Below are 15458 nucleotides of genomic sequence, written 5' to 3'. Positions count from 1 at the left end.
TAGGAATTGTTCCTCTTTCTGACAACATTTCACTCCCTACTTGTGTGTAAATACAAATTAGACATCGGAATTCACAGAGCAACCTGCACTTGGACCAGAGCAAGTAGGAATTCAGCCCTTCAGTGCACAGGAGTATAAATGGTTACATGCTTGTCCCATGGCTATAGAATTTCCGAAGAATTCTACCTGCTTGATGATTCCTAAAACCAAAGCTTTGTTCGCAGGCAGGTCAGGTTTCCTTCAGGGCTTGCCCCAGTCCCTGCAAATCAAAGAAGTGCCAAGTGAAGGGAAAAGCCTCCAGTGTCCCCTGGCACATGGACATCCCGTTGCACAGTGTCAGGGATGCGCTGCACTCCTAGGGAGAGCACTTCTACTCACCCAGTGTGCATCTGCAAGGCAAACTTTGAAATCCAGCCTCTGCAGCAGGCATTACAGAGATGCTGGCTGTGGCTCTAGAGTTGAGTTTTCCCCCTAAAGCAAGGATTCAGCTTCTTTGCCAGCTTTTCAGGGGAAATTAGTGGCACTTAATCACTATTGTATCATTAATACCAAGTATTCATTTAGCTATTTTGCGTATTGCAGATAATTTACATATATATTCCAATGATCAAAAAATGGAATGTGACTTTAGTGCTGGTGAAGGCATTGGCCTGAGAACCCAAGTGAAGGGAGATCCCTTATTTATCTACGGGGCACTTCTCCAACACACCACTCAGCCTGCCTTAACCCTGGGTCATCAGAGGGCCGCCAGTTAATGCCAAGCATGGAGAGGAGTGTGTAAGGTGGGACCTGGAACTGAGACCTACCAAACTCTTCAGTCCCAACTGAGTGGGGCTAGATTCAATCTTGTGCCATATGGGGAAAGGCTGTGTAACCCATCAGCTATGTCTTGAGGCACTGGATCCTGCAGCAAGTGCTGACATCAGAGGGGTCTCAGAGAGAGATTATGGAGAGGCTGGTCCCTGCTCCAGAGCTATGTCTTGAGTTGGGATTTGTACTACAAAGAGGGGATTCAGCTGCTTTGGTACATATGAAAAAGACACTGTATGCTCCCCAAACTATGGCCCTGTGGTTTGGGAACAGAAGGAAGCTTCTGAGAATTTCCAGTTCATTAAGAGATTTGAATTCCGGTTTTGTTATTAAGAATTATCTTAATAATAGAATAGTGCAGGCTCTTCAGCCCTCCGCGGAGTTGTCACTCACTGAAAACTTGTGCACAGACCTTTTTGGATTATTGATCACTTTTATTCCCCTTCCAAAAGCTTGGGCACTTGGAAAGTCCTATATGCCTGTGGGTGTTCAGCAACCACGATATCCAGGTGTTGCAGGCCGTTCTGGGTGCTACAGAGCAGTGGTCTGAGCCTCCAGATCCACCACTGAGCCCTGCTCTCAGCCAGGCCAGTCACTGGGCCAGCATTTCACACTACAGCTGGGGCCAACACATCCCTTCTGAGATCCAGAAGCAATGAGCCCATGGTCCCTGGATTCTGAGGGGTGGGAGTCTCCTGTGGCCTCTATCCCCCAGTTGCTCACCATTCATTCCTGTGGCCTCCCAAGGATCCTGGGAAGCTGTAGTTGCCCATGGCACTTGCTCTGCCTGTCTCGACATGTGCCAGTGAGAGGGGCTGCAGGAGGCAGCCTGTACGCAGGTGTGGCAGGGTCAGGCAGGAGATCTGTCTAGGAGCGGAAGCATGTTCCTCATTACTTCTTGCACCACCCTCCGTCTTTTGGTCTCTCTCCTGGTGAGTGTCAGCAGGCAGTGGGGGCTGTCCAGTCCCTAGCAGTGCAGGGACAGCCAGTGATCCGTATGTGCTGTGCTAGCCCTGAGATTTTTGGTCTCTTCCTTCCCTTTCACACTGGGATGGCCAGGCTGAAAGCATCCAGATCGAAAGGCAACACTGCTCCTACTTTCTCACAGGCTTGCTAGACTGGGAAGCTGAAAAGGAGCCTGCCCCGCCCCTTTCCCCATGCTCATTATAATTTCATCCTGTTCATTATTTGCAAAGAAAGAGTCGTGTTTCTGGCTGACTTGTGAGTATCCCTCGGTCACTGTCTATCTCTGGTAGCTTTTCTGAGAAACATTTCCTATGATACATCCTGTCCTGGGTTGAAACACCACATGGAGCTCAGGGTCTCCCATGAGTGCTTGGCACAGCCCCAATCCCAGCGAGAGTCCTACAAAACAGTCCTCTCTTCAGGGGAAAGTAAACTCCATTACACCAAGCTGCCCTAGTCTAGCCCCGGAGCTCTCTGGTCACTTTATTGCTCCCCTTATGGCCTGTTTTGTGAGCTTTGGAGGTTGCTGTGCTGGTTTTACCCTGTCTGCCTGAGGCTGCGAGCAGTAGGAGGAGGGGATTGAATTCTTTCAGGGGTTAGTGTTGAAGAAATTGCAAAAATAAACACCAGAAGCAGGGTGAAGCAGAGAGTACGCCAAACTGCTTCGGGTTTGCACAGCCCGTGGTGTCAGGAGTGGCCTGGGTGTGTCAGATCCTTTAGAAGGAAGACCAGTGACCCTGTGATCACACTGCCCAGCACTGTATCTGGCTGGGCGGCTGCCTCCTGTCTGCATGCTGAGTTAAACACACAGCACACTCCCCAGGGTTAACCAGCACCCCATTGGGGGTTTCCCTGTGCCCCCTCTAGGCCAGCGAGGCAGCTGTAAAGAGGTTGCAGGGCAGGCATAATTCCAGGGAATACCCCTGGCTTGGGAACGCCCGCCTGGCCATGGAGCCAGCTCTGCGTCACCTCCACAGCAGGTCTGAGAGCACTGGATGTGTAGAGGTCAGGCGGAGGTGGCAACTCCAAAACCCTGCAAAGCCCTAGGAGGCCATTGAGGCAGGGGTGCTAGGCCCCCATAGTCCCTGAATAGGGGGAGGTGCAAACTTCCCCCTCTCTGCCCCGGCACCAGCAGGAAGTGGGTTCTGCTCCTCGGGGGCACTGAGTTGGGACCCAGAAGGCCTGCATTCAGCTCCCAGCTCTGCTGCTGCCCTTGCTGGGCTCAGTTTCCCCTCTGTCAAAGGGAGGAGTGAGACTTACACCTTTGTACAGTGCTCTCCGACAGATGGTTGCAAAACTACAGAAGTGGTGATTATTATTGTTTATTGATAGTTTTATGCCAAACATCCGTCTGCTTAGCAGCGTGCAGCGACACCGCCCTGAACGCTGTCTTGCTGGAACAGTCTGGTACCCAGTGCAGTCCTGTGCATGACACTGCACCGGGCAACCTCGGCAGAAGTCAGGCTGTGTGGTAAGCATCATGGCCTATGTATAACACCACCCCTGGGCATGTAAAGATCCATAGGGTCTGGAGACTGACAGGGCCCTGGCAGCCCCCATCTGTCATGTCTGTAGAGGCTGTTTGCTAATGCTCCTCCTTTCTGCTCTCTTTGCAGCTGTCTCATTCCCTGATGTCTGGCACCTCACTCCCTTGCGAGTACAAGCCCCAGCCCCCCTTTGCCAGCAGCGCCGATCGGGAGGACCTGTGTCCGCACGTGAACATTGCAGACTTGGCCAGTCACTACCATCGCCCGGAGGAGGAGCCTGGCGAGGCTGTACAGAAGAGGATGCCATCCCAGAATGGCATGCAGGACAGTGGGGGTGGGGGCACTGGGGTGAAGAAGAAACGGAAGAAAAAGGCCCCGGGGGAGTTGGAAGTGGGGGAGAAAGGAGCCTTGGAGAGAGAGATGAAACCAAAGAGGAAGAGAGAGCCCAAAGAGCCAAAGGAGCCCAAGAAACCCAGGGAGCCCAAGAAACCCAGGGAGCCCAAGCAGAAGGAGGCAGCCAAGAAACCCAGGAAACCCCGGGAGGCCAAACCCCCCAAGGAGCCTAAAGAAAAGAAGAGCAGCACTGAGCCGGCCCCCAAGGCTAAGCCCAGGAAGGCCAGGTGGGTCTTGTGTGTTCAGTGCTGTGGGGTCCTGCCCCTACCACACTGTAACCAGGCCAGGGCAGGGTGGTAGCTTCTAGGAGCAGACCAGGGCCACCTTTCCCTTTAGCCCAGAAGGACATTGTGTGGTGGGACTAGGGCGCTCCCTGTATTGGAGCAGGATGGCGGCTGGCCTACTGGAGTGAGCTGTATGGGCAGCACCCTTTGGGCACTTTTGTCTGCAGGGCTGTCACTGAGATTGATGTACAAAGTGTGTGTACACCACTGCGATATCTAGTGGTTGGGCAACACGACACACCAGCTCTGTTAGCACTAGGCTGTGCCGAATCCTGTGTACTCCCCTCTCTGGCCACTGCGCTGGGTGTATTGTCACCGCATAGGGGCATCAGGTGGGAGTCATTCTGGAATGGGGCAGGTTTGTAATGAGGCATTTACTGAAATGGTAGTGACACAAGATGGGCCTTTCAGTCTGCTCGAAAGGCCCCTGCTGTTCCCATTCCAAGGCAGTTATTGTAGTAGTCGGGGGTATAGGAGAGTAAATCTGACCAGAGCAACAAATGGGGGAAGCGGGCCACATGCACTCCAGCCAGACTCTGGAGTTCGAGTAGTGCCTGGAACCCTTTGCATGAGTGTGGGGATAGTGAGGATGTTAATAACTCACAGGAGAGAGCCTCTTCCTCTGGCAGGCCTGTCACACAAGGATCTCAAAGCTCTTTGTAAACCCTCCCAGCCCGAATGAGGAAGGTAAGCAGACGAAAACACTGACTGAGAAAGGAGTGAGTGTTAGACGCAGAATCCACGAGTCCCGCCTGTGACTTTGCTGCTCTAACCACAAGATACCACTATCTCCCTAGAGCTGAATTTTAGGTTGCCCTAAGCTCCCAGTGGAAAGCGTGATCTCCTCTCCCCCTTTTGCAGTGTAAGAGTCAGCTAAAGGCGGTGTAGCTCTAAGAGGGCCTGAGAGTTCTTTTGTGTTGCATAATGTAGCACTGCTGCCTTTGCTTGTCTCTTCTCCCTTTAATTAACAAGGTGATGGGCCAGTAGAGGAGCTTCCATTCCTGGGGAAAGCTGGTTAATTGGTAATATGCACAGATAATGGATTGGGTCTCTGCAGCTCCAGCTGCATTTGATTTACTATCTGTCCGGCTGGCTAAAATAAATGTTTTTTGAGGGTTCTGTAACAACCACACTTATTGATTGGCGTCTGGGTGCCGTGGCATGCTATGCATAATCCATGCACTGAGAGCATTTCCATGACGTAAGGTTCGTACCTGTGGGAGTGCTGTGCTGGTAAGAGACAAACATCCCCGGGCACTCCCAAACTTTGCTTATGCGAGGGCTGTGTTTGCAACTCAACAGGAACTGGAACCACCAACTTTGCGTGAAACGGGGCAGCCGGCAGCTGCCCTGTACTGTACAGTGGAACCCCCTGCAGGCAGGACTGCACCATGCCCTCAGTGTGTGGTGTTCCTCAAGCTCAGTGCCTCACAAGCACCTAGGAAAAGCTGCTCTGGCTGCATGGGTCTTCAAGCCAGGGCAGCTCTGGACAAACGAAGAGGCACAAGAAGTGCCTCTGAGTGCCAGGGGCAGTGCCAAGCAAGGCTTGAGGAGGAGTTGAGTGGACAATGTGGAGGAGAGCAGGAGGAGGAAGGGCCAGTGAAGGCATGGGGAGGGCAGACAGAGATGGCATTATGATGTAGGCAAGGGGGCTGGGCAGAGGCCAGTGCTGGCTAGGGAAGTGGGGAGTGGCTTAAAGGTGGGAAGTGACCTGGGCGGAACAGCCAGGAAGGAAGGGAAGTTTAGCACCAGTGTTTTGGCTGGGCCAGGGGTGAGGGGTGGGGGCTGCAGACAAGGAAGGGGTGGGACAAAGGGGCAACAGAGAGGTGGGCTGGATAGAGGTAAAGAGGGAAGTTTTTCCCTCCAGTGTCAGAGTGAACCAGCAGCCCTCTTCTCCCAGTGCTGGGCAGGGTGGGAAGCTGGCATGCCAGGCCCAGGCCAAGGGGAGGCAGACCCCTGCCCTCAGCACCTGCCTGGCCCTTCCCACTGTCAGTATACTGGTTCCCTCCCCTCATCTGCCCCCACCCTGCAGGCAGGCGAGAGCCTCGCTACACTGCCTGAGGCCCCAGGCGTAGCACCACGCGCGCTCCCCTAGGCCATGCTTCTTTTCGTGAACAGCTCCTGCGTTCCATTTGCTGCTGGCGCTTGTCCTGGCCCCCTTTCCTGCAGAGTGAGCATCTGAGTTTGGGGCTCATGCTCTTCAGGCTGGCAGCACTGCAGAGGCAGCTTCTACCAGCCCTGCCGGGGAGGCTGAAGTGCAGGTTGTGGTCATTTCTGGTGGCCCCTCCATCATGCGCACAGCTCTGGCTAATGTGGGAATGATATGGATAATCTGCTTGGGGAAGGCAGGGTCAGCTTGGGCCTGGGGTGGAATAGGTGGTTCCTTACTAGGAGAAGGAGGGCCTGGTCAGGCCAGGCAGCACTGGATGCAGATGGTAAGATTGCCACACTCTTTCTGAAGACCTGAGCCTAGTGGCACAGTCTTCTGTAAATGATTTCTAACACCTGGGTTCACGAATGGAAGGTTGTTAATTGTGACACCCCAGCCAGTCTCTTGGGCGGAAGTTACATGGGCAGTGCATTTTCAGCCTTTAATTGTATAACGGGTGCTAGGCTAGGCCACTTTTGACCTAAATGTCACATTTATCTCAATCACTTTTTACAAACCCTAGCCGACCCATGAACCTGAGGGGCACAGTCCAACGGATGCATCTTGTGTTCAACAGCCCTTCCTCTACAGCCTGGCAGACATTGCAGCGTGAGCTAGTGCTTGAGAACCTGTGTGGAACTGACCATAGCCAAAGGGAAGCTGACTCACGTTTCATTGGCCTAGCTCAGAGCTACGCACAGCCACAGCTGGCAGCGTGCACAGTGACACGTGCATTCACTTCCGAAAACCTTTTGACTTATCTGTGAGATTCTGTTACCTGTACGGGGGAAGGATGTTGATGTGTGAGACGAACATGGTCTTTGAACTGATGCTTTCCAGGTGCATGCCTGGAACCAGGGTATGTTGTTGCCTGGTTCACTCCAGATGGGGGCGACTCACCTGCAAAGCATGTGCAGCCAGTGTTTGTGCCCCATTGCTGCTGGGCAGAGGCTTGACAGGTTTGATCAAACTCTGCCACAGCCCTTGAGTATCTTTCTATTGAACTTGCTGGGGGTGGGCTGAGTCCTGCTGGACTCGGGTTGGAGTGAAGCTCTCATAGAGCATAGGGCCGTCATCCTGTCGCACTCCTGTGTGTGAGCCTGCTGCCAGGGGAGAGCAAGGGACTGGAGAGCTGCCCAGCAGACAGGAGAGGAGCTTTGCAGACTGCCAGGAACTCCACCTCTCTTTCTGGGAGCCCAGTCCAGGAACCCTTGAAGTGTCTCCCATTTGGCACCCACAAGTAGCGGCGACTTTTCACATTGTTGCCCTGGGAGTTTGAGCTGTCTGTGTCTCTCACCCACTGTACAAAGTGTGTGTGTGTTGTAAATTGAATTGGATCCATTCTTGGGTTGAACAAGCTGGTGCCTCCCTTCTCCGGGTTATTACCATGTTTGTCACTCTTTGTTGTTTGTGTGCTAGTACTGCTGAGTGGCTTCAGCTGAGCTCAGGGCCCTTGTGGGCTGGGGAGAGAGAGTCTTTGCCCCAGAGAGTTTACAGTCTGAACAGCTGAGGTGGGGAGAGGCTGGCCCAGTGGTTAGGGTACTGCCCTGGGACTGTGAGCACTGGATTCAAGTCCCTGCTCTGCCACAGACTGCCTGTGAAGCCTTGGGGTCACTGCGTCTCTCGGGGACTCAGTTCCCCTCTGTTCAGTGGGGGAATATCTAGGAGCGAGGCAGGGAACAGAGGCCCAGAGAGAGTCAGTGACTTGCCCACGGTCACATGGAGCTTTGAGCCAGAAACTGCCCAGTCTCAGTGAAGAGCACTGAGCACAAGCCCAGAGTTGCTGTCCTGTGCCCCTTTTGCTCCGCTTGCCACTGAAAAGATTGAAACAATTAGACATTGAAGTGAAATAAAATCTGACTGAGTCGGATGTTGCCAGGACTTCTCCGAAGGGCTGGTGTAGCTCAGTGAGCTCTTAGATGTCCTAGGACAGCTTAGGCCTGCACCTTGGATCTGAGGACTCTTCCACAGGCAGCTCTGTAGCATGGGGTGTCACCTGCGTGTGAGGCTGCTGGAGGCGCTAGTGAGACAGTTTGATGCAGGGCCATCAGTATGTAGGTGACATGCAGCCCTGGGCCTCTTCTTCATTGGACCAAGATGGGGCAGGGGTTCTGGGGCTTGAAGGAGAGGGAGCTGGCTAAAGCTCAGAGCAGACCAGCCAGGGGTGATGCAGGCACATCGGTGGGGGGTCTGCTCTAGGTATGGAGGAGGGTGGCCTGTGGTTTTTCCAGCAGGTTTGCAACTTGGTGCTCCTGGCCCCCAACTGTGACAGGACTCCTGAGCGGCTTCATTGACCTGAAGCCCTTGGATCCTCCAGGCCTTTCCTCTCTGCTCCAGGCTTTGTGACTTGCTCTGACCTCTCCCTGTTGGGGCCACCTCTGTGCATGGCGTGGTGACAGCAGGAGGGTCCAGAACCTGCACTCCCCTCCCATTGCTTTCAGCTGCAGTTCAAGGTGTTGACGTTGGTCTGGAGAGCCCTATTGGAGTGTTGGACATGGCATTCCCAATCAGGAGTCTCTGTTGCTCATGGCTTGCTACCCCCAGACTTCATGCTGGGGCCTTTATACATTTAAGAGAGAGAGATATGAGACAGCCCCAGTCCCAAGGAGAAGGTGTGTGAATCCATCCAGCGCCCCTGCATTCCCAAATCCCCCTGTGTCCTGCTTACGTTGTGGCAGCGCTGCAGCGGCTCAGAGCTCCCTGCTTCTGCGGTGGCAGCAGTGCAGCGGCTCAGGGCTCCCTGCTCCTGCGTTGGCGGCGCTGTGGTGGCGCAGGACTCCCCGCTCCAGCATTGGCAGCATTGTGGTCGTGCAGGACTCCCTGCTCCCGCATTAACGGCGCTGTGGTGGTGAAGTACTCTCTGCTCTTGCGTTGGTTGCGCTGTGGTGGCACAGGATTCCCCCTTGCTCCTGCATTGGTGGCACAGGGTTCCCTATTTCCGCGTTGGCGGTCCTGCGGTGGCACAGGGCTCCCCGCTCCCGCGGTGGTTGCACTGTGGTGGCGCAGGACTCCCTGCTCCTGTGTTGGCGGTGCTGTGGTGGTGCAGTACTCCTTGTTCTCACATTGGTGGCACAGGGCTCCCCGCTCCCACGGTGGTTGCATTGTGGTGGCGCAGGACTCCCTGCTCCTGTGTCGGTGGCGCAGGGCTCCCTGCTCCTGCGTTGGCGGTGCTGTGGTGGTGCAGTACTCCTTGTTCTCACATTGGTGGCACAGGGCTCCCCGCTCCCGCAGTGGTTGCATTGTGGTGGTGCAGGACTCCCTGCTCCTGTGTCGGTGGCGCAGGGCTCTCTGCTCCTGCGTTGGCGGTGCTGTGGTGGTGCAGTACTCCTTGTTCTCACATTGGTGGCACAGGGCTCCCCGCTCCCATGGTGGTGGCGCTGTGGTGGCACAGGGCTACCAGCTCCCGTGTTGGCAATGCTGCGCCGGTTCCCAGCTCCCGTGTTGAGGGCGCTGCAGTGGCGCAGGACTCCCTGCTCCTGCTTGTTGTTCATGGCCGGGTTCACAATGAGGGGCAGCGTGTCTTCCCACTGCATGTTTCAGATGCAGTATGTTGTTCTGGGGCAGGGGTGCTGGGGAGGCTGTGCCAGCTGCATCCCTCTCTTGAAGAGAGAGCCCGACACTGACTTCCAGGGAGAGCTAGAGTTCTGGGGAAAACGCAGATGAACAGAGAGAATATCTCCTCCCAGGCTTTAGGCTGTCATCCCTCACCCATTGTGTGCCCCCTGAGCCTGCCGCCCTCTCTGAAGTGGTGCCTTACTGATGGGGACCGTGGCAGCACTGCAGATAGGATTCTGCAGTTTGCCTCACAATAATGTGCTTGGAGCAATTGCTCCTGGCAAAGGATGATGTTTTGGGTAAAGCATGGGACAGAGAATCCAGAAATGTGGGTTCTACTGCTGACTCTGCCACTGACATGCTGTGCGAGACCTGGGCAGTCAGTTCAGCTCCCCTTCCCTCTGTGAGCTAGGGATACTAATGGATGTTGTTAGGAAATGGGCAGGTCCCACACCTAGAATGGGAAGATGTGGCAAACACTGTGCTGAGTGTTACCCTGCAGGCAGTGAGTGTCCCAGTGTAATGGTGTCCCTAGCATCAAGCAGGCATTTTATGAGGATCAGTTCATTAATGTCTGAAAGGAGCTTTGAGCTCTCCAGGTGGGAGGTGGGAGAGGAGGTGATGGTCCTCTCCCCATAAACGTGGTGTCTCCTCTTGCCAGCTGACAGCAGGTCCTGGTTATATCATCATCTCTTTAGCAAGCACCAGGATAATAGATGTCTTTCCCCAATCTGTTTGCCAAGCACTTGGGTTTGATACCGTTAGAAACGAGAGGGCTCTGTCTCAGACAGCCCAGTGCGAGCTAGCAGTGGTACTGGCTATGGGGAGACTCACAACTCCTTCCACTTTGCCCGCACAGAGCTGACAGACTGAGGTATCAGAACCAAAGTGGGGCAAGACATGAGGTAACTGATCAGATTTCTCACGTTCATTTCCTTCTGCAGAGGACTGAACTGTTTCAAATAGAGCTTCAAGGGGAGCAGTCCATAGGGCATGTGGGCCAGGAAGCCAGGGTTGCAATTTGCACTCTGAAGTCTGCAATAATAACTGTACTTTGTGGCATCTTCAGCCTGTGGATCTCAGAGGTGAGAAAGTGTCACATCTATACAGCCAATGTATCATGGAGCAAGGTCGTCTTCTTCAAGTGATGGTCCCTCTTGTAGTCAACTGAGGGTTCTGTGCATGTGCCTGGAGCTGGAGCTTTTAATAGTAGTGTCTGTTGGTCCATGCATGCTCCCTTGATCCACCTCATGGTTATGACTGAGGCGATAAAGGGCAGGACAGACCGACCCTGCACTCACTTCCTTCTCACTGCTGCCTGGTCAGAATTGGAGCCTCTTTGTTTCTCTTGTCTCTTGTGACACATTTCTGCAAACTGAGAAAAAAGGCTCTTATTCTTGTACATAGTTAATAGTTTTGTTATTTTTACAGTTGTTTCAGTGGTAGTTCTTAGGTTTTTAAGGACTGGGGGATGCCATTTTCACCAGTCGTCCCGTACTCTCCCCTCTTCTCTCCCCCATCCCCCCATCTTCCCAGCACCCAGGCCTGGTACTGGATTATGCTGAAGACGCCTGGGTTCAAGATCTGCACTTCCTTCCATCGCTCATTCTCAGTCAATGACAAATACCAATGCCGCCCTTATTACTTGGGGGAGGCACAAGTTGCATGCAGGTGCAGTATCTGTTTCTCCTTCCCTGCACGTACGCGGAAAGACTGGGCTCTTCACTTCAAGAAGAACCTCATGAAGGTCACCATGAGATCGCAGTCGGATCCAGGCCAGGGAACCTCCCTGTACATTGGCCTGAGCAAACTAAGAACATGTCTCCTACCACAGACCTCCAGTCTAGTTCAGCCAGTACCAGCGCTGTGGATCCACATTGGGGCCTAGTCGTGAGGCAAGGAGGCCTGCACATAAGCATAGCAGTAAGTCTTACTCCACATGCAAGAAGAACACTGCTCCATCCACGAGTTCCGGCCACAGAGAAGCATTGCGTTCCAAGGCGCACAAGCATGACAAGAAGCTGCACAGACCATTGTGTCTTTTGGCCCCATCCATTGAAACTCATACTCCTTCCAGATCGGCACCGCCAAGGTCCAGGGAACCTTTGGATCCTTAGCAGTCCTCTCCATTCCTGTTCCAGCTGAAGAGTGCATGCCACTGATGCTGGGGAGACTTGGGTCAGCCTCCGGAACCACACGAGCTGTTTGCTTTAACTGAGGAGAGATCTTCTTGCCCTCTGGTGCTGTCGCCTCTTCAGAGAATTGCTTCCCAGGGTTGGATTTGCCTTCTTTGGGCCATGTTCCTGCCCACTCCCCAGAGCCTTCTACAGTTTCTTCAGTTCTGATGGCATCATCATTTGAACTGGCTTCTGATTTCTTGGATTCAGAAGGTTTGTTCAGGGACCCAGGCCTTCCTCTCCTGCACCGCTGGTGTGAGCACTCCGAGGCCCCATAAGGTTCATGGTAGTAGCCGCCATTTGCCCAGCATTGGTGTCTTTGGAACCTTGCTCTGTGGGGCCCTCCTCAACATCCACAGTCTGCTCTGCCTATGAGGAATGCCCTCTCCCCTCTCTGACCATCGTCCAGCAGGCATTCAGACTTGCTGTTAGGTAATGCTGAGTCCAACTCTGATGGTACCACTAGATCCGGAGCAGTTCTCCTCTACATCCCTGGATGCTGCAGTGTCTTCTACTCCTCCCTCATCCCCGGATGACTTGCAACAATTTCAGGAGCTGCTTCATAGGATGGCTGGTGCCCTCAGCATCCCACTGGACAAAGTGCAAGATAAGCAGCACAAACTGCTCAACATCTTACATCCTCAGTACCAGCAAAGGTAGCCCTACCAATCAATGAGGCCATCTGAGTTTCTCTTCTCCCATCCTCCACTCAATTCTCTTGGGATTCAGACAGCTACCAAACGGACCCACCAACAGCACCCGTGATCCATCCTGGCAGATAAGTAGGGCAAGCACCTGGACCTTTTGGGCCACAGGGTCTTTTCCTCTATCAACCTACAATTTTGCATTTTGAACTACTTGACTGTGTTTGTGAAATACAACTTCCTTACCTATGGCAAACCTATGGATTTCACTGATAAACTGGCCCTGCAGGATCAAGCCCAATTCCAAGCTATCCTAGAGAAAGGGAAACTGGTGGCGAGGATGATGCTGCCGGCCGCGGTTGATGCAGCAGACACTTCTCACATACGATGGCTACGGGGATTGCCATGCACAGAGAGTCCTGGTTACATTCTTCCGACTTCCCGAAGGAGATCCAGACCACCATAGAAGATCTTCCTTTGACAAGTCTCACCCCTTCGATCAGAAGACTGACTCTCTTCACTCCCTCAAGGACTCTAGAGCCATCCTCCGGTCTCTGGGCATCTACACACCAGCACCCAAGCTCAAATTCTACTGTCCACCTCCAACCCAGCAGTTCAAAGCTCCACAACTTTTCCAACAGTCCTGTGAGCCTTCTCGCAATTGGCAGAGGAACCAGCAATCCTGTCCTTCCAGTTAATCATCTCCACAACCTCCTGCCCTCAAACATCTCAGAAGTGCTATTTCTGAGAGCATTCAGAGAGCCGCCAACCACTGTGCCTCATGGCATGCTCCCAGTCCACCCCCTTCGGCAAGTGCCTAGCTCTCTTCTTGCCAGTTTGAAGTGCAATAACAGTGGACATGTGAATCCTGGATGTCATTCGACATGGCTATACAATTAAGTTTCAAACATTACCTCGTCCACATCCCCGACGCCTGCTTCAGGAATTGTTCTCACAACAGTATCCTCACCCTAGAAGTGGACTTCCTTCTTCAGATGGGCACGATAGAACATGTTCCCACAGCCCATCATGGGGCAGGGTTCTATTCCACTTATTTCCTAGTTCCCAAGAAGACAGGCGGGTGGCGACCGATCCTAGACCTATGTCATCTCAACCATTTAGTTTGAAAGCCAAAGTTTTGTATGGTCACTCTGGCGGCCATCATTTCTTCCCTAGAAAGACATATGTGGTTTACAGCTCTTACTTTTATGTGGCCATCCATCCTGCCCACAGACGATTCCTGAGATTCATGGCAGATCATCATCAATTTCAGTACAGGGTTGTCCTGTTCAGACTCTCCACTGCTCCTCATGTGTTCAGCAAAGTTTTCTCAGTTGTGGTGGCCCACTTCTGCTGTTGAAGGATCCTTCTATTCGCTTATCTAGATGATAGGCTGCTGGCAACGTGATCAAGAAGGGAAGCTTGAGCTTCGATTTCCATGCTGCTCACACTCCTCTCCTCCCTGGGGGTGAGCATAAACATTGAAAAATCAACTTTGGACCCCAGGTAATTACTAGAGTTCACTGGGGCACGCATTGACATGGTTTTGGCTTGTGCAGAACTGCTGGAGGACAGGGTTCAAACCCTTCAGGACCTAATTTTCAGGGTGTTGTCCAATCCTTTTTTCCTAGCCAGAACCTGCCTTTCTCTTCTTTGCAACTTGCACTTGTGTGATTGTATTCGCTCATCTGCAGTTTCGCTGCCTACACCTATGGCTCCAGAGGGTCTATTCCCCTACGCACCTGTCACAGGATTCGTGCTCTCTCTTGGCTCTGTACGGTCCCTGGGAGGAACCCCCTTCAGTGTGACAGCCCTTTTTGTTGGTCCACTCTCTCTCAGCGGTTAAGCCGTAGGCCTCTCTGGCTCCTGGAACCCCACGTCTCTGAGCCCTCAGCTTGCCTGTCTCTCGCTGCAGGCCCACTCAGGGAATCCACTTGCACTGGACCCCCGGGACCTCCAGTCCCAGGGGGAATAATGCAACCCTGATCTCTAGACTGAAGTGACTCTCAGCCAGCATAAAACAGAAAGGTTTATTGAGCATCTGAACCTAGCACAGGAAACTCTCCAGGCCCTCAGGCCTAGCATCTCTCAGCACCATATATCTAGGTCTCTCCTGCATCCAGGTAGGCTCTGGCTGCTCCCTCTCTCCAGTCCAGCAGCCCCCTCCTTCAAGCCAATTATCCGATATCATCTCCCCCAACAGCTCCTCCCCCATCCTTTGTTTTCTACCCTAGGTAAACAGGTCACTGGGGTCCTCCCACTGGCCAGAAACGGCTGACTGCTAAGTTGGGGTGGACTTCAGTCACCAGGTCACCAGTTGTTAGGGTACCCCATCTCCAGGCCACTTTCCAGGGGTCCCCGCTGCTAGGCGAGGTCACACCTAGTCCTCTGCACCAACAAACCCTCTCTCACCACCTTGTTAAACATGCAGCACACAGGGAAACTGAGGTGTGCACACACTGGTCATGTAAAACACTACAAAAATCCCCAACTTCGTCACAGCACCTTTCTATGGACCATGTCCCCGTGGGGTCCTCTTCCTTCTCCAGTGGTGACGGATCTGGCTCGAATGTGCACTAGATACTGTTCCTCCCATCCTCTCCTTCCATAGCAGATATCACGGGTGCATTGCTCGTTAGATGGGGGGCCCACATGAGCAAGTGCATGACTCAAGGCACTTGGACTGCTCGGGAGTCCTGGATGCACATCAACATCCTGGAACTTAGAGCAGTGAGGAGAGCATGTTGGGCATTTCTCCCATCCATCCATTCCTGTCATGTCCTCCTCATGTCAGAAAATACCACTGTCTACTGCATCAACAAGCAAGGGGGCACGAGGTCTCCCATACTCTGGGTGGAGGCCTTTGGGATTGGTGCATCATCCGCAAGATCCTGTTCTCAGTGGCGTACCTTCCCAGAATTCAAAACATAATCATGGACTCTCTCAGCAGAAAGTTCATGAATGGGAGCTTCACAACACTATAGTCACCAGCA

The 15458-nt window shown here is 53.3% G+C and overlaps 1 protein-coding gene across 8 annotated transcripts in view; it reads left to right on the top strand.

The window, feature by feature from the left end:
- CHD6 (chromodomain helicase DNA binding protein 6) overlaps positions 1–15458 on the top strand; it is a 209531-nt gene that overhangs the window by 91450 nt on the left and 102623 nt on the right. For 7 of the 8 annotated variants that reach the window (XM_030533541.1, XM_030533538.1, XM_030533537.1 and 4 more), the window contains one exon: positions 3393–3883. In XM_030533541.1, coding sequence (XP_030389401.1) covers positions 3408–3883 — 476 coding nt within the window. In that variant the 5' untranslated portion in view covers positions 3393–3407. Of the gene's footprint in view, positions 1–3212; positions 3248–3392; positions 3884–15458 lie in introns of those variants that run through there. The other variant, XM_030533542.1, reaches the window with a different exon arrangement.

This window comes from Gopherus evgoodei, chromosome 14 (genome assembly GCF_007399415.2).
Source record: "Gopherus evgoodei ecotype Sinaloan lineage chromosome 14, rGopEvg1_v1.p, whole genome shotgun sequence".
NCBI lineage: Eukaryota > Metazoa > Chordata > Testudines > Testudinidae > Gopherus > Gopherus evgoodei.
The sequence above is the reverse complement of the archived record's forward strand: the minus strand, read 5'-3'. Positions and strand labels throughout refer to the sequence as shown.